Source organism: Emys orbicularis, chromosome 25 (assembly GCF_028017835.1).
Source record: "Emys orbicularis isolate rEmyOrb1 chromosome 25, rEmyOrb1.hap1, whole genome shotgun sequence".
In the NCBI taxonomy this organism is placed as follows: Eukaryota; Metazoa; Chordata; order Testudines; family Emydidae; genus Emys; species Emys orbicularis.
The window spans coordinates 13109569-13135860 of record NC_088707.1 but is presented as its reverse complement, the minus strand read 5'-3'; the positions used below and the strand labels follow the sequence as shown (position 1 = coordinate 13135860).

The following is a 26292-nucleotide window of genomic DNA, read 5'->3' as shown; positions in this document are numbered from 1 at the left end:
CCAGTATTAAAACACTGTTGTGTTATTATTGGTCCAAGTAAAACTTTATGTTTGGTTTGCTACCGAATTGATTGTTGGTTTATAATGAAAAACCATTTAAAATTCAAGCATAATGGCTCATGCTTCATTTAATGCAAAAAACCCTTAAAATAAAACTGAAAGAATCTATGGGTTTTACAGAAGTATATAGGCAACCTCCCACCCCCATGCTCAATACTGCACTGCTCACAATCTGCCCGCAGGTACCTTTCCAGGCACCCCTGATAATATTGCCTTGGCTGTTTCTGTTTTCTATGGGTCGCCACGGCAGCTGCTCAAACTGCTGATTTAGTCTGAGATGGCACTTCATCCTCCCACCCATCTCTCCCTTATGCTCCCAAATACTGAGCAGAACACAACATGCTGCTTTAACAGTCAGAACGGTTTCTCCTGCTGCTTCCAACCTAGTCCACAAGAAGTGCCACCTGCCTGTCAAATGGCCAAATGCACACTCCACTACCACTCTGCAGCTACAGTTCCTTCCTTCCATCCAAGCGGCCTGTGAATGGCTTCATTAACCAGGGAAGCCGAGGATAAGCCAGGTCTCACAGGATAACCAGAGCAATGTCATGCAGACAACTGTCTTTACTCCATTAATGTAAACTGAGCTGAGTTCTGACAGACCCTAGCATTGTGTCTCTCCAGGCCACCCAGCATTTATGTCTCTGAGCCTGCCATGGTGATCAGCCACCCCTTGGAGCCTAATACCCCTCTGCCTATGAATTCTGCACCCGGACTGGGGGGCAAACGCTAGGTACGTGAGTTCCAATCAACTGCCCCAAGCTAGTTTGGGAATCTCTCCCCAACCTGAAATTCTCTTCCGCTGCTGCTCCCCCAGGTCTGCAGAACAGCCCTTCCCACGTCGGCACTGCACTGCGTGAAGCTGCTCCTGTGCCAATTGGGTGGTGTCCTCCTTTTCTTCATTGCCCTTGGCCCATTTCCTCCGCCACTGAAGACCGTCCTGCTGCTGGAGGAGCTGCTGTCGCTGACACCTTATCTGCTCAAGGATGGGGCAGGTGAAGGCCATATCTGAATTAATCCAGCGTTGAGTCCTGAAATACTGTCCAATCAGCCTCTGTATTGGTTCCATAGTGCAGAGGGTCATTGCTGGGTCCATGCAGGCCAACAGCAATTGGAAAATGGCCCTGCCCCTCCCCAAGAGGAGTAGGAGTTAGAAACATGGGATTTTTTCAAAAGTTGAAACCCTCAACATGCAGCCAGAGAAATCCCTCGCCATGCCCAGCACAGAACCAGCCTCCCGGGCATGGCGAGGCTGGTGACAAGCTTGACTATTGTTCTCTCCTGTTTTTTTCTTTCTCTGTGCCCTTCCTCACCAGCTATAACCCCACTTAACAGAATATACATGGATAGAGCCCGGCACGGCTACAAAGTTTGTAGCTGCATCCGATCCGCCACCTGCAAACATGGGCTGCGGATACAAAGCGGATATCCACAGATTGCAGGGCTCTAGATGTGGAAATAACCAAGCTGGCCAATTCTTCCCCAGGGCATTTGCTTGTAGGTTGTAGCCATCTCCTTGTGACTTCAGACTGTTCCCCCTGCCAGGCAAGGAGTGTCTCTTTTCTGTGTTTGTACAGCACCAGGCACAATGGGGTGCATTCTGAATGGAGCCCAGGGCTGGTGCTACCATTAAGGCGAACTAGGCGGTTGCCTAGGGTGCCAAAAAGCGGTGCCTCCAATTTCCCACCCGCGGCAGCTCCCCACCCCTCCGGCCCGGGGAGCCATGCGGCAGCTCCCCACCCCAGCTCACCTCTGCTCCACTTCCTCCCCGAGCACGCCGCCCCCGCTCTAATTCTCCTCTCCTCCCAGGCTTGCGGCGCCAAACAGCTGGGGTAGGGAGCTGCCGCACGGCTCCCCGGGCCGGGAGAGTGGGGAGCTGCCGCGGGGGGGGGGGGGGGTGCCTCAGGGCGGGTGGGGAGCTACCACGGGGGGGGGGCCTCAGGGTGGAGGGGGGGCGGGGAGCTGCCGCAGGGCTGGGGGAGGGGGCGCAAGGTGGAAGTTTCGCCTAGGGCACGAAACTTCCTTGCACCGGCCCTGATGGAGCCTCTGGGTGCTACCATCATATCAGTATTTCAAACCACAATTACTGCCACTAGACCTGCTAAGCAAACCTTGTCTTTGGCTTTAACTGCCTTTCTCTCTGCTCTTAATAAACCTGGTTTGTATTAGATTACTGCTGCCCGGGTGATTTCATGCAGACCTCCCCCCAGAGAAGAGGCCTCCATGGTCCATGACGAGGACTTCTAGGCACTCGAATAATACAATGAAATAATCATGATCACTAAGGGCAGGTTCTGAAGGATAAAGCCGGTCTGGAACCTCCATCCCCAAGGGGCATGGCCAGAGGGGTCCTGTCGCCAGGGACCAAGGCCGAGTACCAAGCAGGAGCCTAGCGCTGGGGGGAGCAGCATGCAGGTAAACAAGGCGTAAGTATTTCCAGCCTCCCTCATCCCGCCGTTCGAAGGCGCCACGGCAGGGTTTGTGAAGATTACAGATTTGCCTCGGCACTATTGCCTTTGTGCCTTCCTTAAACATTATGATGAAGGGCTGCAGTTTAATAGCTTGTCCGAGTGTTTGCTCTCGATGTTTGCAAAGCAACCTGTATCAGAGGCACAAGCAGATAGAGACGTGTATGGGAAACAGAACAGTACACACATCACCTCGACAGAGTGGCCGCTTCTTGTTTATTGATTGGTAGATTTTTTTTATACACGTGTGTGTGCGCGGGCACGTGTGCGCTTGCCTTTGCATATGCCTATGTGTGAGCGTGCCCCTGTGTGCGTGTGTGTGTGTGTGTGGTGTATACAGCTCTCTGCTTGTGTACTGTGACATTAGGGGTAAGCTTTTCCAAAAAGCTCAGGACACTGGGTGTTGAGCTCTGTTAAAAACTGGTCGCTGTGGGAGCTGCCGAGAGCTGAGTGCTGCTGGAAATTTGGCCCTAAGGTTTCTGTATTTGGTGACACGTGTGTGTGTGTGTGTGTGTGTGTGTGTGTGTGTGTGTGTGTGTAAATGTGTCTCTCTACACAGGTGTGGCTGCATGAATGTGTGTATCTGTGTGCTTGCCTATGAGTGCGTATAAGTGTGACTTTGTATATCTGCACTAGTGTGTGTGTGTCCCTTTCAGGGTGTGAATGTGTGTGGGTGTACACGAGTGAGTCTAAGCGTGCTCAGGGGGTGTATGTGCATTGACTCCCCAAGAAGGTATGTTTGTATGATCATGGACACATCCACAGGCGCAGACTTTCCAATGTGCTGGGGGGGGGTGTGTGCTCAACCCCGACTCTGCCCCAGGCCCTGCCTCCACTCCACCCCTTCCCCCAAGTCCCCACCCTGCTTCTTCCCACCCCCTCCCCCAAACATGCTGAATCCTTGCTCCTGCCCCCTCCCCCCCAGAGCCTCCTGCACGCCGCGAAACAGCTGATCACGACGGATGGGAGGCGCGGGGAAGGAGGGGGAGGAGCTGATCGGCGGGGCCCACCGGCAGGTGGGATGCATGGGGGGAGGGAGCAGGGGCTGATAGGGGGCGCTGCCGGTGGGTGCTCAGCACCCATTTTTTCCTCATGGGTGCTCCAGCCCCGGAGCGTGCACGGAGTCAGTGCCTATGGACACGCCGTACTTCTCCTTACCTGGTTTTACCTTGGTCTGAGATCTTCCTCTATACGGTTGCTGGTACAGAAAGCCAGCAGCCAGTGGTGCTGCTGCACCCATCACTACAAGGTACTTTTGGAAGTGTTCTTAGTCCCATAATGGGCCTGCTGGGCTCCGCGGTAGCTGCATTTCAGCGCTGTTGTATGTAAATATTACTCACATTGTGACTGTGCTGACGGACTGTACAAATGTCAAGTATATAGCTGCCTCCTCGCCTGTTTCTTCCTTAATTCCTGCACGTTTATAGATTAGATGGTAAATGAGCAGGCCCCGTGCCTTCTGTAACAGACATGACAATATTCTGCAACCTCCTGGACAAACCTTGTTGAATTCAGTGTAAGTATTTTAGGAGTCCGTTGTCTGAGAAAAGCAAGTGTTTCTGTACTCTTGAGGGGTTGTACGGAACCCCATGGAGGAGGGGGAACCGCAGCCCTCCAGGAATGAAGAACAGTGGGCGGTTGTTAAGACAATCCACTCTGGTCCTATCAACTCCAGAGAGCTCTCACCGCCTGGAAAAGGGCTCACACCTACTGGTTCAAACTGGGTTTTCCAGGAACCAACAGACAAAGAAAGGACTTCTGGTTAAATAGCCTGAGTTTATACTGACTTGGGGCCTGCTTTCTGATCCAGTAAACGGAGGAGGGGCAATCCTTAGGGAAAGGTTGGCAGGCCTTTGGCCCATTGAGTTCCCATTCAACATTCAGCTTTGATGAACTTGTGACCACAGGAAGAACCCCTTGGAAGACTAATCACCAACCAGAGCCCTTACTGGAGTTGGGGGTGATCTCTAGTAAGCTTTTTAGCATGTACAAAGGTTCTTTTGTTGTTTTTAATGGTTTCCTGTAATGCTTTTACCTACAGAACAAACGTGCTTGCTTAGAAACAGCTGTGCAGTTAGGAAACTGTACCCAGGGCCGACGAGAGAGGGGGGGGGAAGCCAGTACAAATTATCGAGGTCCGGCGGTCCGGAAGGGGGCCCAGGGCCCGGCTTCCTTGGCTCCCCCCCCCCTTACCAGGGCCCGGCTTCCCCGCCCTCTCGTCGGCCCTGTTTAGCCGGTCCACCCTTGCTGGTGGGCCCCCAAAAATTTTTTCACCGGGGCCCGAACCAGCTCTCGGCGGCCCTGACTGTACCGTCTCTGAGGAGAGAAGCTAAGCAGGCCGGCTTAGGCAGTCTGGCTTGCTGGAGATATCACACTATAGTCAGGGGACTGTGCAGCCTGGAAATATCCCAGTCAGGAGGAAGAGAGATGTGGGTCTCCACCCAAGAGAGGTGATGGCTGAGGAACCAGGAGCCTAGAGTGGGTGCCCTTGCTGGGCCATAAAGGGGGAATACACGTACAGGTGCCCTGAACTGTGACACCGTCCTCTCAGTTTTTATTTATAGGCTTCTTCCATGATCCAGTCCCCTGAATGCCTCACACACATTAAATAGTTTTACAACATCCTATGCCAGATAAGGCACTATTATTATCCCCATTTTACAGATGGGGAAGCAGAGGCAGTCCCGGAGAGATGAAGCGATTGCCCAAGGTCACACAGGGAGTCAGTGGCAGAGATGGGAATAAAGCCCAGATTGCCCAGCCAGTGCCTTAGCATACAACCTTCCTCTCCCTCCTGTTCATACAGTGCTGAGTGCCCCGTGGGCACGCCATAAACACTAAAGGAATGGAAGGATCAAAAGCTGATGACAGGGCCTGCTGAATGGAACAGTTGCAGTTCTGCACATCACAGAGGTCAGCAGCGCTCTGATGGTCTTTGGGGTGGGTTGTGTGGCTGGGCAGAGACGGGGGGAGGATGCTGGTTATGGCAGCCACTGCCTGGTTAGAGTTTCCAGAATAAGGGAGCAGGGTGCATGAGGCGGGAAGGGGGCTAGGAGGCCCATGCGGCAGGTATGTCTACACTACAGAAATTACAGGGGCACAGCTCTGGGGCTGTAGTGTAGCTACTTGCTAGGAGAGGGTTTCCCCTTGCTGTCCTTAATCCACCCCCTCTGGAGGCAGGATCTAAGTTGATGGAAACGTTCTTCCACGCACAGAGAGGTGGCTAGGCTGGGGCCTAGGTCAGCTGAATGGCCTCACCGGGGTGGGAACTGGTCACAGCCCTGAGCCAGGGAACTAGGCTGACCTAAGTTGTAGGTCTAGACCAGGCCTTGGTGGGCCAGGGACTGTTGCTGGCTCTTTCTGCTCATCCCACGGTCTTCTCTGGCTTGCTAGAAGCTCCCCGCTTGCCAGATAAAGGGCAGAGGCTCCCTCTCTGCCCCGCGAGGGAGGCAGGCTGGGGCTGTCGGAGCCTTTCCCCAAGCGGGGCTGCGGGGAGCCCCTCTCCCGGGACCCCCTGACCCTCTAGCAGCAGAGCAAGGGACCCATGGAGCTTGGCCCCCGTGAACAGGCGGAGGCTACCCCAGAGGAGCCGGCTAGCGCCCGCTGCTCCCCCGGCTCGGGGCTGCACTAGGCGCCCAGCTACAGGGAGCCCCGACGGGCCGGGGCCAGCGAGCGGGGCATGTCCCGGCGCTCCCAGGCGGGACCTGCCCGGGCGGGGCGGGGCGCGGGCGGCAGGTGAGCAGCCGCCCCCGGGAACACCCGGCTCCCGCCCCGCCCCGCCGGTTTAAAGAGCCGCGGGAGCCCCCCCAGCCGCCGGCTGCGCAGCGCCATGAAGAGCAGCGCCCGGCCGGCACCATGCGCTCCCGGACCCTGCTGGCCGCCCTGTGCTTCTGGCTGCTGCCCGTCTCCGCCGCCTACTTCGGGTCAGCCCTGCCCGCGGTCCCGTCCCGCTCCTTGCGCCCGCGGTGGGGGCTGGCTCCCTGGGTGGGACGGGCCGGGGTGGGTGCGCTCCGCGGGGCTCCGGCGGGTAGGTGGCACCGCCGCGCAGCCCGGGGCTCCAGAGAGTTCCCGGCTGGGCTAACAGTAGCCGAGCCGCTGCTGGGCTGGGCTTGGGGGGGAGGCAGCTGGCGGGGCTCTGGGGTGCCCCTTCCCCCGGCTTGTCAGCTCCCTGAGCGGAGCCTGGCCGCCTGTGTCTGGTCAGCGCCGAGCACCGGGCAGCCCCCAGTGCCCCCCGCTGAGCTGTTCAGTGATACTTCCTGGGCTCGGCTGGTGTCTGTCGCTGTGGGAAACGCTCCTGCGGTGCGAAGCGGTGACAGTTCCTTGGTGGTGGGGTTAAATCCAGGAACAGGCGTTCAAGGGGTCTGGGTCTCTTCTCTCTCTCTTTCCTTGGGGATGGGGAGGCTGTTGGCGGGGTGGGGAGGAATTTGTCTCAGTGGGGAAGGCAAAGGCTGTTGCCTGGGGCAAAGGAGAGAGTAAAAGGAAAATTGTTGTATGTTGTGGTTTTTCTTGTGAAATCCCTTGTTCAGAGCTGGGTGTTTAAAAGGGGTCTGAATCATTGTCGCTGTTGAAATCCAAAAGGCAGCAGCTCAGACCTCTCCTCTGCCGGGATGGACAAAGTGTCCCCAAAGCAGTGTCAGGCTCTTAACTAAGGCCGCGGAGAGAAAGTGGAGGGAATCCGGATGCCCTTGACCTCTGACTTTGCTGGCGGGTGACATCCATGGAGGTTTGTCTAGTCTGAGTAGGGGTGACCATAGCGGGCGGCTGGCTTTGGAGATGGGAGACGAGGAAATGCAAAGGGAATGGCTGTCTCAGCCCAAGTCGCGCTATCCGGGACAATATCAGAGCTGTATGTGTATGTCAGTCCCTGAACTGAGCATCCCGAATCCTCCCCCCCCCCCCCCCCCCACACACACAAATAAAGACTTTTTTACATGTTGATTTTTAAAGATGCCTATGTTCGTTTTGGAAGGTGCTGGAAAAACAGAGTTTCTCCAATAGAAAAAAGTGGATTATTTTTTTTAATTTGCTCTGCTTGGTTCTGGGAAAACCCTTTACAAATTACTTGGTCAATAAGATATTTCTTTCTATGGCCTTGATCCTGCAAAAACCTATGCCTATTACCTCTGACTGAGCAGTCCTATTGACTTCAGTAGGGCTGTTTACATTGTATCTAGTTACTTATGTGCAGAAATCTTTGCAAAATCTTTTATGTGTGGGTAGGAGATTCCAATGTAGACATGTCTATTGTCTTACAGTACGTAGTGCTCTTAGTGCATGTGGTTGCATTATAAATGTTTGAGAGATGCAGGAAGATGAATACCTTTGAACACTGCGATAACTGTCCATAAAATCCTGAACCAGATCCTCAGCTGGTGAAGTCAGGGTAATTCTATTGAAGTCAATGGAGCTACTCTGACTTGCACCAGCTGAAGATGTGGTTCTCATTTAACACTTAAAACACTGATTTGGCTACAATTCTTTCTTTGAAGAGTTTAAAGGATTCCTTAAATCAGGTGGATTTTTAAGTTTTTATATTTCTGTTTAAAGATGTGATCTACATGATTGTTTCACTTTGCTCCTTTATTGTCAACAAAGGGAATATCCCATATATACTAGCACTTGGAGATTGAAAACACATCTACGCACATGCCTTGTACAGAGCTAGGAAGTGGTAGCTGCTGCTTGGATTTCTAGTTACAGGAAATATGTATTGCCAATTATACAAAGCAAAATTAAATATTCTCCTATTTCCTTAACACAAAACAAATATTGAATATTACTCTAGGTGGATTCAATTGTTTAAGCAACATGAATGATCCCTGATCTCTTAACAATGATTCTTTGGTTAGTGGAATGCCTTTCTAACCTGCCTTGTATTTCCCTGAAATGAAAAATCAGGGGCTGATATTAGCCATTCTCTCTGTTCCGTGTGTTTCAGAGTTTCAGGCTGGAATTTTCCTGCTTTGTTACATTTTGTCCTTGAGGCATAAGCTTTTTTTTGCAGTGGCACGTGCTGTGCGAGAGTTCTTGCTCCTTAACTTTCAGTATTTAATTGAAAAGAGAACTTTAAAAAGAATAAAAATAAATAACTTGAAACCTAAGTAACAACTGCATTGTTTTGGGCAGTTGAAGAAAGCAATAATTCATAAGAATGGGATGATATTTCCGGGTGCTGGTTGGGGAAATGGTTCATTAGGGAACTGTAATATTTTAGTGGTATAGGCAGGAAATGTTAAAATGAGATTCAGCTGTGACAGATGCAATCTAATCTGCAAGGTGGCTATTTAATGGGTGGGGGGGGGGTCTTTAACTATCGGTTTCAGTGTTTTGCTGAATAGGGATGGACTTAAGCAGTGTGGTAGCAGGGTGGGAAATTCGTTCCTGCACTTTTGACCTCACGCACTGTATGTGCGAGGTCATGCCTCATGGAGGATGCCATTTTAAACAGAAATGCTCTGTGAGGGGGCCATGGGGGGTGGAGTACTGACACTTAAAATTAGGACTACATCCGTGCTTAAATGATTTGTTGAATTGGGGGCTTGGAAAAGGATAATGCGGAGAGAGACCTGATGAACAGCAAATGAGGCGTTTGCACAGTGACACTTCATTGAAAAGGGCCCTTGTTGCTTTGGACTGCATACCCAGAAGCCTCCAGTCTGAAAGCCGTGTTAGGCCAGGTCTACACTACAAACTTACATTGGTGTAACTACGTCACTCACCACACCTCACGCGATGCAGTTCTACCGACCTAACCCCCGGTGGAGCCAGCGCTGCGTTGGCAGGCGAGCGTCTCCCATCAACCTAGCTCCCACCTCTCTCCGAGGTGGATTCGCTACGCTGAAGGGAGAAGCTCGCCTGGCGGTGCAGGAGCATCCTCACTAACACTGCTACAGCTGCGCCGCTGTAGCGCTTATGTGTAGACAAATACTTGGAGGAGCTCTCTAGTGTTGAGATGACTGCACCTCTAATGCCATGTCTGGTTCTGGCTCTGTCAATATCCGAGTGATGGAAGGTGTTCTTCAGACAAGCACAAAAATGACTAAGAGACTAGGGAAAGCTGATGATTGTCTACTAGTATTAGGGTGGCCAGGCGCTCTTTGAAAATCATGCGGGTTGGGTCTACTTGTGTGGAGCAGTTTGCAGGACTGGGGCCGGAGAATAATAAACTCAGACTTGCATTTAACAAAGGAAAGAGGAGTGCATATGCAGTGTGGCTAAGCGAACACTCCTATTGCATGTTGGAATTTCCTGACTCATTAAATACCTGATCTTGCAACCTTAATTATACATTAGTGCTAGTTTTTGCATTTAATTTCCTAGAGTTTGTAGGAAAAGAGAATGAGCTGTGGGGCACAAAATATGTGGCAATCAGAAACGGGTGCGGGGCATCTGTGGGAACATGACTTTTGCTCAGCTGCCCCCACTTTCCCGAAGCCTGAACGCTACCCCCTGACCACACTGTGGCCATTAGTTCCTCCAGCAGCACCCCTGTTTCCCCCAATATGTGCAGCATGCACTTTACAGCCCTCTCCTTGCCCTTGCATCCACACCCCCTTCCTCTGCGACAGCTGCCCTCCTCAGGCGCTTCTTCCCTTCCCCTACCCTCCTCCCTTCAGCCACTGCTCCTTCCCTTCTACGCTGTGCCCCCGAGACCCCTTCTCCCATGACTGCTGCATGGGTGGGATGCTGGTGCCGAGGTATAGCTCTTCCGGTCCTGGCTGGTGAGGGCTCTCAGACACCCAGCTCCCCCCTTTGGCACACACTCAACAGCACTAGGGGCAGGAGGTACTAGGACGCTGAACTCCCTCCAGGGCTAAGAGGGCGGTGGCAGGGAGGATCTGAAGGGCCCACTTGAGCCAGGACTTGCTCTCCAGGCAGTGGACAGGGGAAGGAGCCCTAACCCAGCTGTTTTGGAGGAGGGGCTCGGAGATGATGGATGGGTTGATAATTGGATGTGGGGGTGGGGTCTCAGTTCCTTTTGGAAGGGGAGAGAGAGGGGTGAGAACTGAACTGACGCCATGTCCCCATAGGGAGGGAGTGGTTTGGAATTCTGTTGAAGTGGGGGCAGGGTACTGAGGCTTGACTTTGGGAGGGAGCAGAATTGTGGCAACGAGTGGCCGGAGCAGGAGAGTACAGATTGAACTGATGGGGAGTACGGGGGGGGCATAGATCAGAGAATGGGTAGGGAGGTGTAATGGTCTGTGCGTGGTCAGAGATTGAGGGGCGGAGGATTGCAAAAGGGGGCTGGGGAAAGTGGTGAGTGGGTGCTTAGGAAGCAGTTTGCACATGGGGGGGCTTTGAGGGGAAGGAGGAGGATCTGGAGGAAGGGAATGGGGGAGTGATAATGAGGAGGAGAGCAGTGGGGTGGGTATGTTTGTAGATCTGTCACTCTCTGGAAGTACAGGCAGGTATTTGGGGCCTTGTGTGTGCTCTGTGTTGGTAATTCAATATAATTTGCCAGTGGCAAGTTACTCTGCTGTGGAATTCCAGAGAAACACTGACTGGAATTGCTGCTTTGAAACACTTCACAATCTCCTGAAATGTGGGAATTGCACCTGGCGCTCCAGAATGTCCTGCAGCACGGGCCCCTGGGCCTCTGCCCTCTCACTCCCCACTTAATGTTTTTGGGGTGACTCTGCAGTTTTCTGAAAGCTTCCCCTTTTTGTCTGGCTTGTTCCAGACCTGGGCAAACTCTGAGCCTGACTAACTCACAAATAGGAGTAGTTGAAAGCATGTGGGGTCTCTTTTCTCCATGCCATGCATTATTCAGATGCGGGCTACAATCACTACTGTGCAAGGAGCAATTGGCCTTTTTAGCCTCCGCATTCATCTTGACAATCAAAATTTCCAGTGCCTCTCGGCATCCAGTAATTCTGCAGTGAATGGGCCACTGCAAATGCAGACTATTGGCCAGTTTGTCTATCTTGCCCCTCACGTATGCATCAGGAGCTGCTTCAGCGCTTCTCTGTAACCTCTCCCAAGATTAAAATCCTGACCTAGGCAGGGAGCACTGAGGTACCCTGGAGTTTCACTCTCTGTGGTCCTTCTCACTCGGTGGCCTCTGAAGATGTTGGACCTCTTGTATGGCAAAGCTCCAGTCCTGTTCCCACTGAAAACAATGGGACTTATTTCAATGGGAGCAGAATTTGGCCCTTAACTTGGTGTGTGCTTGTCTTTCCTGTTGGAAATGTCTGGATGAGTCACATGATGAAGGCTGTCACCTAGCCCAAGCTGGCCTAAGGTTTTGTGGGGTCTTGTTTGCCTTGCAGCACACGGGGACTTGGGAATGTTTGTTACCTACATAGCACACTGGAGGAGGTAGGTCTTGGGGTGGTGGTGGGGGTGAGTGAGAATAGCAGTCCCCTTTCAAGCTTTGCCTTCCTTAGATTTTTAAGGCCAGAAGGGACTATCATGATCATCTAGTCTGCCCTCCTGTACATCTTAGGCCACAGAACCTCACCCACCCACTCCTGTAATAGACCCTTAACCTCTGGCTGAGTTACTGAAGTCCTCAAATCATGACTTCAAGTTACAGAGAATCCACCATTTACACTTGTTTAAACCTGCAAGTGACCCATGTCCCATGCTGCCAAGGAAGGTGAAACACCCCCAGGGTCTCTGCCAATCTGACCTGGGGGGAAATTCCTTCCTGACCCCAAATATGGCGATTAGTTAGATCCTGACCATTTTGGCAAGACCCACCAGCCAGACACCTGGGAAAGAATTCTCTGTAGTAACTCAGATCCCTCCCCATTGAGTGTCCCATCTCTGGCCATTGGAGATATTTGCTACTAGCACCTGAGGATCAGCTACATTACATTGTAGGCAGTCTCATCACACCATCCCCTCCATAAACTTACCAAACTCAGTCTTGAAGCCGGTTAGATTTTTTGCCCCCACTACTCCACTTAGAAGGTTGTTCCAGAACTTCACTCCTCTAATGGTTAGTAACCTTCGTGTTTTGCCTCCCTGGTATTTATCCCTCTGATGTATTTAGAATCATAGAATATTAAGGTTGGAAGAGACCTCAGGAGGTCATCTAGTCCAACCTCCTGCTCAAAGCAGGACCAACACCAACTAAATCATCATTTATGGAGAGCATTCAGCTCCCCTCAGCCTTCTTTTGGTTAGGCTAAACAAGCCAAGTTCTTTAAGTCTTGGATCATAAGGTGGGTTTTCCATTCCTCTGCTCACCACCTAGTAGCCCTTCTCTGCACCTGTTCCAGTTTGAATTCCTCTTTCTTGAGCATGGGAGACCAGAACTGCACACAGTGTTCCAGATGAGGTCTCTTCAGTGCCTTGTATCCGGTTACTAATACTTTCTGATCTCTCCTGGAAATACCTTACCTGATGCATCCTAGGATTGCATTCGCCTATTTCATGGCCACATCACACTGGCAGCTCATAGTCATCCTGTGATCAGCCAATGCACCCAGGTCTTTCTCCTCCTAGGTTGCTTCCAACTAATAAGTCCCCAGCTTGTAGTAAAAATTCTTGTTAGTCTCTAAGTGCATGACTTTGCACTATTACATTTCATCCCATTTCCATTACTCCAGTTTACAAGGCTGTTCAGATTTTGTATGATATTCCAGTCCTCCTCCCTATTGACAATACCTCCCAACTTTGTCATCTGCAAATTTTATTAGCACATTCCCACTTTTTGTGCCAAGGTCATTAATAAAAATGTTGAATAAGATTGGTCCCATGACCAATCCCAGAGAATCCACTAGTAATCTCCCTCCAGCCTGACAGTTCACCTTTCAGTATGACCCACTGTAGTCTCCCCTTTTAACTGGTTCCTTAGCCACCTTTCAATTCTCATATTAATCCCCATCTTTTCCAATTTAGCTCATAATTTCCTATGTGGAACTGTATCAAATGCCTTACTGAAATCCAGGTAGATTAGAGCTACTGCATTTCCTCTGTCTAAAAAACCAGTTACCTTCTCAAAAAAAGTGCACGAGACCAACCTGATCTATTTACCTTTTGTAAAACCATGTTGTATTTTATCCCAATTACCATTTATCTCTGTCCTTAACTACTTTATCTTTCAAAATTTGTTCCAAGACCTTGCATACAATTGAGGTCAAACTAACTGTAGTTGATCACCTTGATCACTTCTCCCCCACCCTTTCTTAAAAATAGGTACTATATTAGCAATTCTCCAGTCATAGGGTATGCCCCCTGAGTTTATGGATTCATTAAAAATCCTTGCTATTGGGCTTGCAATGTCATGTAACCGTTAGGAACATAAGAACGGCCATACTGGGTCAGACCAAAGGTCCATCTAGCCCAGTATCCTGTCTTCTGACAGTGACCAATGCCAGGTGCCCCAGAGCAAATGAAGAGAACAGGGAATCAAGTGATCCATTCCCTGTGGCCCATTCCCAGCTTCTGGCAAACAGAGGCTAAGGACATCCATCCCTACCCACCCTGGCTAATAGTCATTGATAGACCGATCCTCCATGAACTTACCTAGTTCTTTCTATTTGCTTAATACTTTGGAATGGAGATTATTTTGCCTCTGCCCCCACCCCTACCCCCTGCATTTAGTCCCATGAAGCTGTTTGAGTTTAACTTCCACCTCCAATGTGGTAATTTCTACATCCATCTCCTCATTTCCATTAGCCACCCTGCTACTATCCATAAGCTCCTCATTGCCTCTATTAAAAACTGAAGCAAAGTATTTGTTGAGGTGTTGGGCCGTGCCTAGATTATCTTAGTGTTTAGCCGCCCCACGTTTTCTTTCCTTGATTTCTTTTTATTTATATGGCTAAAGAACATTTTACTGTTGGTTTTAATTCCCTTTGCAAGGCCCAACTCTGCTTGGCTTTTGGCAGTTCTCACTTTCACTGCACTTTCTGACCTCCAAGAGGTAGCTTTCCTCTTCCTTTTCCAAGAGGTTGATCCTGCTCATCTTCCATTCCTTGTAGGCTTTCTGCTTTCTCCATCACCCGTGTGAGATGCTTGCTCATACATCTTGGTCTGCAACCCTCCCTTATGAGTTTTTCCTCTTGCTTGGGATGCAGGCTTCAGACAGTTTCTGCAACTTTGACTTAATTCCAAGCCTCCTCCACATTCAGATCCTTGAGTTCTTCAGTCCAGTCCACTTCCCTAACTAATTCCCTTAAGTTTTTAGAGTTTGCCCTTTTAAAATCAAGGACCCTCATTACGGATATCTATATCTATATATCCTTCCATTTAGTTTAAACTGAATTAGCTCATGATCACTCGAACCAAGGTTGTCCCCTACAATCAGTTCTTTTATGAGGTCCTCACTACTCACCAATACCAAATCTACAATCATATCACCCTGTGTTGGTTTGGTAAATATTTGGTAAAGAAATCTGTCAGCTATCACATCCCGGAAAATCTGGGCCCTACCATTATTAGTAGCACTTGTCTGCCAATCTATATTAGCAGATTAGTCTCCCATCACACAATTCCCAGTAGTATTTATTTAATTAAAAACATTAAAGAGGTCTCTATCCATATCCAAATCAGATCCTAGGTCTGTAGCACACCCCAAGCACTATCCCAGGGGAACCTCTGGTAGCTTTCTTCCTCAAAGTGATTTTGACCCAAACAGACTCTGTTTTATCCATTCCATTGTTAGACTCTCCCCCCACCCCCCTCTATGTTTATATTGTTGAATATCCACAGCCATTTAGGAAAGTCATGGTGGTCACTACATAGCATTGAACTTCCTGAAGGTAGTACTCAGATTTTCCTGCTGCAAAAGCTTGGGCCTTTGCTAAATAAGAATCTCCATGAGCAGTGAGGGGCCTATGACATATGTGGTTCTGTGCCCGATGGGTGGCATCAGTGGTACACTACTGCAATAGCAGTTCTATATAGCCTGCCCATATAGTGTCCGCTTGCTGATTCATGTAAAACATCTGGAAGAGCATAATCTGATAGGGTCTACCAGCACAGATTTTTGCAAAGGGAAATTGTATTGCTAATTTCTTAATTTTTGTGTGTCAATATAGTAGTAGGTCAACCAGTTCTCCTTTATCGATCTTATTTAGATTTTCAAATGGCCTTTTAAAAAGTCCTGTATGAGAGGTAGTAGCAGCTGTTACTGTCATGGATCAAAAATTGGCTGAGAGGTGAGAAACAGTACAATTAAATGGGCAATTTTTATCAACATCAGAACAGAGGGACACTGGAAATAATTGAAAGATGGCAAGTTCAAAACAGAGGAAAGGAAATATCTCCACGCAATGTGTAATTAGACTGTGGAACTCCCTGCCACAGGAAGTAATTGAGGCCAAGAATGTAGCAAGATTCAAAAAAGATTAGACACTTATATGGGTAACAAGAATATTCAGAGTTACAATAGTTAATGCTAACAAGTTTTTGAAGAGCTATTAAACTTAATGCTTCAGGACTGGAAAACAATCTCTAACTGTAGGGGTTGGGCGGAGACCTAATATGGGCAGGTGGGAGTGGGTTATCCCATAACTGCCTAATAAAGGTTTCTTGTACTTTCCTCTGAAGCATCTGGTGCTTTCCATCGTCCGAGATGGGACACTGGGCTAGATGGACCATGTGTCTGAGCCAGTCTGGCAATTCCTGTTTTCACTGGCTCCTACTGAGATAGGCAGTTGTAGGTACTGAACTCAACTGGCACTAAGTCTGTGTATAAACTGATGCTACTCAAATTTCCTGTTGCAACATTGACACAAATGAATACCCTTCATGATGTGCTCTCCTCCTATAAAATCTGCAAAACCATACCTTTAAAAATTGGACCAGTCTTAATCCAGATCAGGGAAATGGAGCCAGTAGCTTGACTTTGTATGTAGCTGTGCAGAAGTGGCCTTGAGACTCTGATAAACTCCCCTGCATGTAGAAATCCTCATTTGAGAGGTGGGGGTTTCCCCCTGGAAAACTGAAATTTGGAAACTTTTCTCTAAAGCTCCCTTTTGTAGCTGGCCAGACCTGAGAGGTTGGTCCCATAAGTTACTATGCTTCATTCACTATGCTTCATTCCTGCGGACGTGAGCAGGGATGGAGATCACATGGCATCTCACAGGATCAGGCCCTCATTAAAAAAATCTCTTGAGTAGCTGGAATGTGCCTGGAAAGAAATTAAAGCAAATTGATGCATTTAGCGAAGTGCTCAGACAGAAAAACAGAGTTGAGATCTTTCTTCTTTTTCAAAATTAACAGGTGTGAATTAGTGTGAAGATCTTTGCTTTTTGCTGTATAATCTGGTTTTAGATTATAAATAGGGCTGCCAAGCCATTAAAAATATATTTGCACTGTTAAACAGTAATAGAATACTATTTAAATATTTTTTGGATGTTTTCTACATGCTCAAATATAGCGACAGAGTCCTGTGGCACCTTATAGACTAACAAATGTATTGGAGCATAAGCTTTCATGGGTGAATACCCACTTTGTCAGATGCATTCTCAAATGTGTTGCTTTCAATTACAATACAGATTACAAAGTGTACAGTGCTCACTGCAAATATTTGTAATAACAATAAATATAAACTGTAAAAAACGAGAGTATTTTTCAATTCACCTCATACAAGTACTGTAGTGCAATCTCTTTACCATGAAAGGTCAGCTCCTGCAAACTGTTATTCCCATAAGCGGCTGTACTACTCCTATGACTTATGTTGTTGAGGCAGTGGATAGGGAGTTAATTAGGAGGCAGGAGACTGTTCTCTGCTCTGCTCTGGACCGACATTGGGCAAGTCACTTCTTCTCTGTGCCTCTGCATCCGCTCTCAACATTACACTGTAAGATGTCTGGAGCAGGGATTCTCTTGCCATGTGTATGCAAGCACAGTGAGATCCTGTCTCAGCTGGGGCCTTCTGGTACCCCTGTAACAAAACCGCTAGTCTGATGTAAATGGGACTTCTTGCATGAGTAAGGTACCAGTGTCAAGTATCTTTGATTAGCAAACGAACTGCGTAATCTATTTTGTTTCTGTCCCCAATCCTACTTGGCGCAGGCAGGCACTTGCATTTATTTCTCACAAACTATATTAAAACATCAAGGTTGTGAAGCCAAACATTCAAAGGTTAGGAAATGCAAGTACTGAAGATGCCTGTGCAACCTTAATTTAGCCCCATTGTGCATCTGCATGATGAGACCATCTTTAATGATGTGATCACATACTAGATTTTCCCTGCAAGAGCCCTGCCTCATTCAGGGCACAGAATGGATGGTGCTCACTGAATGAGCAGCTGTTCAACATGAGGCCCCAGGCCTTTTTTTTTTCTGCACACTATTGAAACCCTGAAGACCGAATTCTTTGTTTCTTCATGGGCTTTTCTGTGCCATTCACCACTATCGTGTCTGAGTGTTTCACAACATCCCTGTGAGGTGAGGAGGGAGGGTAGGATTGTCCCCATTTTACAGATGGGAGAAATGAGATGCAGTAATTCCTAGGTCATAAGGCTGGAAGGGACAATTGTGTTCATCTGGTCTGACCTCCTGTAGAATAGTGTGACCCAGGAACCTCTTAATGCTAACTGGCAAGGGGGTGCATTGGGGTTACAGGAATCTCCTGTCTTTAGTATTTATGGTCTTGCTTACCAAAAGAGTCATGTGAGATCTTGAATAAAAGCTTGTCACATCGGTATCCTTGTGAAATGGATGTATCCATACTATGGAAGGAGTTATGTATATTTAGTGAAAATATGTTCTGAAAGTCTGTGTGGAAGGACTGGTCATCAGAACAGGTGGAAGACCGGCTTTCTGTCAGAGGAGATGTTTATCCATCTGTCTGTTTACATGTAAATGGAGTATTGGCTCATTTGCCATGGGTCTCCCATCACTTGTCTGAATTGAATGCAAATGAAGGATTGTGGAGACTTCAGGAAGGGAAAAACAGCATGGGGAGAGAACCCTATCTGGAGGTGTGGAGGAAGCCCTTGATGTCCTCTATATTTGAAGGCAAGAAAGACACCCTACCACCCTTTGCTGAGTAAGTAAAAGGACAGTGACTTTCCTTCATGAAAAAGGGGTCTCAGTCAGGCTTGATTGAAAATGCTGGTGTGGACTTTGGGTGAGACGCTTCTTTAGACAGAAGGATAACATGTTAGTTAAGTTTAGTCCCTAGAAAGCATATTATGATTTTGTTTTACATGTAACCGTTTGTTTCTAAGATAGTTACTCACCATATTTTGAATCTCCATTCTTTGATCATCTTTCCTATATTTATAGTGACAATAGGAGTCAGTGCTGTGGCATGAAGCAAAGTGGTACTGAGTCGACCCTTACAAGTTGGTGTGTACTGTCCTCTGGGGACAGCATGCCTGGGAATTCTGGGAGTGTTCAGTGGCTCTGGGGCTGAACACCACAGGGAATGCTCCAGAGCAGGGGTGGGCAAACTATGGCCCGTGGCCACATCCGGCCCGCGGGACCGTCCTGCCCGGCCCCCAAGCTCCTGGCCCGGGAGGCTCGCCCCGGCCCCTCCCCCGCTGTTCCCCCTCGCCCGCAGCCTCAGCTCGCTTGCTCTGCCACTGGCGCAATGCTCTGGGCGGCGGGGCTGTGAGCTCCTGGAGCAGCGCAGCTGCAGAGCCCGGTCTGACCCGGTCTCTGTGCTGCGCGGTGGTGGTGGCAGCAGTGTGGCCTGCTTCCAGCTGGGCGACACGGCTGTAGCGCCACCAGTGCTCCAGGCAGTGCGGTAAGGGGGCAGGGAGCAGGGGGGGTTTGGATAGAGGGTAGGGGAGTTTAGGGTGGTGGTCAGGGGGCAGGGGTGTGGATAGGGGTCAGGGGGGAACAGGGGGTTGAATGGGGGCAGTCAGGAAGGGGGGGGTTGGATGGGGTGGCTGGGGGCTGTCAGGGGCAGGGGTTCTGGGGGCAGTCGGGACAGGGAGAAGGGGTGGTTGGATGGGGCCGGGGTCCTGGGGAGGCCTCAGGAATGAGAGGAGGGGTTGGATGGGGTGGCAGGGGTCCAGGGGCAGTCAGGGGACAGGGAGCAGGGGTGTGTGGATGGGGCAGGAGTCCCAGAGGGGCTGTCAGGGAACGGGGGGGGGGGGGGTTGGATGGGGCAGGAGTCCCGGGGGGGGGGTGGTGCAGATAGGAGGTGGGGGCCGGGCCACGACCCCCCTCCCCTAACTGGCCCTCCGTACAATTTACGAAACCCGATGCGGCCCTCAGGCCAAACAGTTTGCCTGCCCCTGCTCCAGAGGCTATGGGGCTGGTGTGCACCTGTTGCTGCTACCTGTACAGAGAGAATGAGGCCTGGCAGGTCAGGCTTGTGCTGCCAGAAGCTGGTGGTTTCAGGGACCTGACCCACACCAGGCACAGATGAGACTGCTTCACGCTAAGGGCAGGTGGTGGTGAGTGTCTCAATGCTGGGTACCCTTGAGGACGTCACACATGGGCCTTAGGATTTCCCTGAATTAATTCCTCTTTGAACTATCTTTTAGAAAAACACCCAACCACAGTTTAAAAACCTCCCGTGATGAAGGATCCACCGTAGCTCTTGGTAAAATGCTCAATGGCTTATTACCCTCACTGTTAAGACGGTTTTTCATTTATTTATTTTATTTATTTATTTTTTTTATGTCTAGTCTACATTTTCTAGCTTCAACTTCTAGCAATTGGATCTTGTTACACTTTTTGTCTGCTAGATTGGAGACATCTATTACCAAATTTCTGTTCCCCATCTAGGAATTGTATGGACTGTGTTCGTCACCCCTTAACCTTCTCTTTGAGAAGCTAAATGGATTGAGCTCCTGGAATCTGTCACTATAAGGCACTTCCTCCAATTATTCCTGAGGCTCTTCTCTGAACCCCCTCCAATTTATCAACATCCTTGAATTGTGGACACCAGAACTGATACAATATTCCCTCAGCAGTCACATCAGTGCAAAATAGTTACTATAACCTCTCTACTCTTGCTCAGTATTCCCCTCTTGATACTTCCAAGGATTGTTACACTTTTGGCCACCACATCCCACTGGGAGCTCATGTGCAGCTGTTTATCCCCCATGGACTTAAGTCTTTTTCAGGGTCACTGCTTCCAGGGTGTAAAGTCCCCCGTCCTGCAAACATGGCCTACATTCTTTGTTCCTAGATGTATGACCTATTTGGGTATATCGAAACACACATGGTTTGCTTGCACCAAGTGACCCAGATTGCAGATCGTTCTGAGTCGGTGACCTGTCCTCTTTATTATTTATCACTTCCTCAATCTGTCATCTGTAAACTTGATTGGTAATTACTTTTTTCTTCCAGATCACTGATTAAAATATTAAATAGTGTAGGGCCAAGAACTGATCCCTGCAGTTATGGCCAAAAGTCTCCACTAACTTTGGGTGCCCAATTTGAGACGCCTGAGGCCTGATTTTTATGTAGCTCTTTATATATTCAAAGCACTGCTCCCACTGTCTTCAGCTCAGCACCCCACAATGTCAAGACCCCATAGAGTTCTACTGAGTGTTCTGAAACCTTCTCTGCCCAGATCTCACCATTGTCTTAATGGAGTCCCTGAGGAGTGGGGCACTCCCCCTTGCCATGCAGGGTTGTGTTTGACTTGCTGCCAAAGAAGGGAGACCTCCATGACCTGAGGAATTGGCACATAGTAATGCTACTCGGTATGGACTATAAGGCCCATCTCTCTGCAGCTGAAATCCAGGCTGGCAGACATGATCTACCCCAACCAGACTATTTTTGATAACTTGTGTCAAGTCCAGGACCTTCTCCATCTGGTGGGTAGGGATGGCCCTTCAACCAGGGGAAGGAGTTTGACAGGGTGGATGACAGGTATCTCATGGGCACTCTGTGGGCATTTGGGTTCACTCATTTTGTGGGGTTCCTCCAGGTGCCATATGCCTCTGCAGAGTGTCTGGTCAAGTTCAACTTGGCCCGGACTGAACCTGTCACCTTTGCTCAGGGAGTGTCAGGGTGGACCTCTGTCTGGCTGTTGTCGCTGAGCCCTTCCTCCGTCCTTTGTAAGACATGGATGGGGTTGGAACTCAGCAACCTGGCTATGAGTGGCCTGTTGGTATATGCCAATGAGGTGCTCTTCAGGGCCCAGGTCTGGATGGACCTGGTGCAGGTGAAGGCCTATTAAGCCATCTGTTTGGTGGCTGCTTCCACCTGGGTCAAGAGCTCTGGCCAGATGGTCAGTATTGGGGACAGGTGGGTTCCCTCCTACCCACAATCCACACCACCCAAATGGATGCAGGTCCATTGTTTTCTCTGAGCACCTACCTCTGTGCCACTGACCCTTCTCCATTAGTCAGTTGGACAGATTTGGAGGCCAGGGTATCTGACCTGGTGCCTTTCCCTTCAAGGGGAGTGCTGGTCATCAACCAGCTAGTCCTGCCCAAGCTCTGGCACTGGTTCAGTACCCTGAGCCTGTCCCTGGATGCCCTGGCCAGCCTCCAGAGGAAGGTCTTGGAGTTCTTCTGGTGAGGAAAGCACTGGGTCTCTGTGGGTATCCTGAGTGTGTCTCTGGGAGAGGTTGGACAGGGCCTGGTTTGCATTCACAGCCTCCTTCAAGGGTTGCAATAAGACTGGCAGCAATTTTATCTCTATCCAAGAGGTCTCCTCTTTGAGCTGCTGGTCTTCTACCAGGACCTCCTCCGGACCTGGAAATTGGACTAGGTCTGATGTAGCTCCTGAGGGTGCAGAGTCCTTGCTGAACTTGCTGCATAATCCACATCTCACGGCACAGGTGGCAGCCCCTTCATGCACTGGAGATTGGTCCCAGCTGGTGTCACCAGAGTCAAACCTCCTGGACTATGGTGAGTGGGACTGAGTGGAGTGTGTGGCGCTTGCTCAGTGCATGGGATTGCCCATCCCTTGTCTCCCCCCACCATGTGCTCCTGGAGGTGAAGGCCGCCTTCTCCCTGCCTCTCTTGATTATCTTGGGAGGATGGTCTCTGCCTGCCTTGGCCCTCTGCAACTTGATGTTGGACCTCTGCCCTGTGATTTTTTCCTCTGCCCTCAGCTGCCTCCAGCACACTGCCCAATCAAGATGCAGCCTGTCCGCCTATGAGCCACGTTCCAAAAACAGCTGTTTGTGCCTGTACTCCAAAGCGTACATTTTTGTCCCTAGTGTCCTGTCTTGATACTAAGTGGCAAATCCTCCTACCACTTGTGGAAGGCAAGGGCACTCAGAAGGTCAGCCTCTAGCCCACCTTTATTCCACAGCTGGCCAGGGACATAGGTTGGTATTATCTTCAGAGCCATGAGCATAGGGAGGGGAGATATTGGCATTGTTTGACAGATACAGAACGTTCCTTCAATATCTTTGGGAGATCTTCTTGAATTAAGTTCTCAGTGATGGCAGATGACCAAACAAGGAACAATGGTTTCAAGTTGCAGTGGGGGAGGTCTAGGTTGGATATTAGGAAACAGTATTTCACTAGGAGGGTGGTGAAGCACTGGAATGGGTTCCCTAGGGAGGAATCTCCATCCTTAGAGGTTATTAAGGCCCGGCTTGACAAAGCCCTGGCTGGGATTTAGTTGGTGTTGGTCCTGCTTTGAGCAGGGGGTTGGACTAGATGACCTCCTGAGTTCTTTTCCAACCCTAAGCTTCTATGATTCTAAGTTTAAATATCTTTGGAGCCCATTCCATTAGATGTAAAGGGTCTGTATTGGGTGCCTGGATGACCAAACAACTTTACTGAGTATTGTAGCAGACAGAAATGAACTTACAGCACAATATGTATGAAATGGATTTCCTGGCAAAACCCAACCCTTTGACACTACAGCCTAAGGAGAAGGTGATTGTATTCTGATTACCTGTTCCCAGGGTCCCAAGATCAAAGGCCCAAATTGTATAAAAAGGACTCCGATTCATGGGGATGCTTGTTCTGAGCTAACAGCTGTTATGAATTTGTACCCAGAAAAAACCTCCTAGGTGGTGTTTGAAGGACTGCTCATCTGCCAAACCCTCTGTTGGAGTTGGGATGATCTTGGTAAGCGGATTAGCATGTATGAAGGTTTTTATTGTTTTTAATGTTTTCCCTGTAATGCTTTTACTTTAAAAATAAACATGCTTGCTTAGAAAGGGCTTTGTGGTAACTTCCAACTGAGGGCAGTTTATTGCCTCTGAGGATAAGGTAAAGTTGCCTGGTTAAGTCATGTGGTCCCACTAACCCTGTGGTTCTAAACCAGAAGGGTCATCTAGTCTAACCCCCAGCCAAGATGCAGGATTTGTGTGACTTGCTGGGAAACTCAGTGTAGGCTGGGAATTGTGCAGTCTTGAAAAACCCCAGTCAGGAAGGAGAGAGATACGAGTCTCTGCCCAAGACCCTCTGTTTGCCAGAAGCTGGGAATCGGCGAGATGAGATGGATCACTTGATTACCTGTTCTGTTCATTCCCTCTGAAAAATCTGGCATTGGCCACTGTTGGAAGACGGGATACTGGACTAGACAGACCCTTGGTATGACCCAGTATGGGTGTTCTTATGTTTGATAGATGAAGGCTGAGGAGCAGGTGTCCTAGAGTGAGTGCCCTTGCTGGGCCACAGAGGGGGAATACAGGTGCAGTTGCCCTGAACTGTGACAATGTTTACAGAACACACACACACACACACACTTACTTGTTCCTTCTTTGACAAGAGGGCTGGCGCATTTGCAGTGTGCCAGGTTGCACCCTCCTGAGCCTCCTGTTAGGTTCTGGCTGCACTCTACTTCCATCCCATCCATGGCCCAAGCAAAGTCCTGGGATCACCTTGTTAATCTCCTCCTAGATGGCCATCTGGGCCAGGGCCATCAGTCGAGGAGAGGGCTGGATGGGGGTGGTTCTTTGTGACTGTGGGGCCCACTTCCAATCACTCATTAGTTCACGTCTCTAGGCAGAGTTCCTCTGGATGGTATCCACTGATTCCTTGGACTCCTTTAAGGAGCACTGGTGCTGTCCAGAGTTCTCTGCTTAGTCCCCTTTTTGGTACCCGATTTTGATCCGTTGACTCCTCTTCCTGTTTGTTCATTAGTCTACCCCTGCAATCAACTGCATTCTGGGTTCTGTGGCCCCTCCCCATGGTTGAGGGAGCAGGCCTTTTGTTGTGGGTGGGTATAGGCCCATTCCTACCTAAAATTCAAAAAGGCCTGAATGAGGCATTGTCCCGGGTTGGGGGAAGGTGAACATTTAATTAGACTCTCATAATACATATGCACAAGGGGGCCAAATTAAGGTTCTACAGCCAAACTTTAATTCTGGCATTTCCTAACTTTTGAGTGCAGCACTAATAAGCAACCTTAATGATAGTTTAACATAGCTTTTTGTGTGTAACTTACTAGGCTTTTTGAAAAAGCAAACAGAAAAAGCAAATCTCCTCCTGTGGCATCATATTGACACCTACATGAGCCAACAGCAGTGTTGGAACCTTTTATCCATCTAACAGACCTCAGTCACTTTTTCATAGATTCCAAGGCTAGAAAGGACCATTGTGTTGATCTTGTCTGACCTCCTGCATGACACATTCCAGAGAACTGCCGTGAAATATTTCCTAGGGCAGATCTTCTAGAAAAACATTCTATCTTGATTTTAAAAATTGTCAGTGATGGAGCTAAAGGAGTAACTGATAGTAGTAGGTTGTCCTACGTGGACCAGCACTAGAGGAGGAGGAGTCCTGTGCTTTGCTAGTAGGTTTTATAGATGTGCTGAGAGCAGGGGAATGGTGAGACTCGGGAATCTTGGGTTCTATTCCAGGCACTGGAGGGGAGTGTGGTCTAGTGGGCACAGACGTTTCTGCCAAAAGCTTGATCCATTTTGCACAATCCTATCCTAGTCCTATGTCTCTTCCTCACCCCTGGCTCTTTGTCCCAGTCTTCATTCCTCAGGCTTCTCATCCCATGGGGATCTTGAATAGGAGTAGAGTGGTGATCTTACCTCTCTGTGGCACTTGTGCAACCACTGTTGGAATACCATGTCCATTTCTCGTGTCAACCATTCAAGAAGGATGTTGAAAAATTGGAGAGGGTTCAGAGATGAGCCACAAGAATGACTGAAGGATTAGAAAACCTGCCTTATAATAATAGACTCAGTGAAATCAACCTGTTTAACAAAGAAGGTTAAGGGGTGGCTTGATTAGTCTGTTAGTAACTACATGCGGAACAAATATTTAATAATGGGCTGTTTAGACTAGCAGAGAAAGGGATAACACAATCCAATGGCTTGAAGTTGAAGCTAGATAAATTCGGGCTGGAAATAAGGTCTACATTTTTAACAATGAGAGTAATGGGCCATTAGAACAACTTAACAAAGGGAGTGGAGGATACTCCATCGCTGACAATTTTTTAAAATCATGATTGGATGTTTCTAAAAGATTTGCTCTAGGAATTATTTTGGGGGAGTTCTCTGGCTTGGCCTGGGTTATACAGGAGGTCAGACTAGATGATCCCAATGGTCCCTTCTGGTCTTGGAATCTATTAATCAATCCCCTGTCCAGCTAATTCCCATTCCCAGCTCCTCACCAGAATTCAGTGCCCTCGTCCCCTTCCCTCTCCTGAGTCTCAGTTCTCTCCCCCCACTCCAGCCCCAGTTTCACCAGGCTCCTCCCAATCTACTACTTTCACTCCCTTCCCTGCTCCTGCCGACTGACTTTTTTTTTTTATTCTCTTCATTTGGATCTGATGACTTCATCCTTCATGCTGGCTGGATGCCATCAGGGACATCATTCTGAGCACAGAAAAGAGCAGGGAACCTCTTTCAGTTCTGGTGTCCATCCCCATCCTGGCTCGCAGCTACAGTTGCAGGGAAATCTGGCTTTCCCCCTGTAGTTTTGGGCATATTCCGATGCTCTGAGCAGGGAGCATGTGCAGTCCACTCA

General features: G+C 49.2%; 1 protein-coding gene across 1 annotated transcript in view; it reads left to right on the top strand.

Annotated features, from left to right (window-relative positions):
- WNT9B (Wnt family member 9B) overlaps positions 1-26292 on the top strand; it is a 61223-nt gene that overhangs the window by 465 nt on the left and 34466 nt on the right. Inside the window, exons 2-4 of the mRNA XM_065422836.1 lie at positions 878-1055; positions 6319-6451; positions 21802-21918. Of these exons, the coding sequence (XP_065278908.1) occupies positions 878-1055; positions 6319-6451; positions 21802-21918 (428 nt within the window). The remainder of the gene's footprint in view (positions 1-877; positions 1056-6318; positions 6452-21801; positions 21919-26292) is intronic.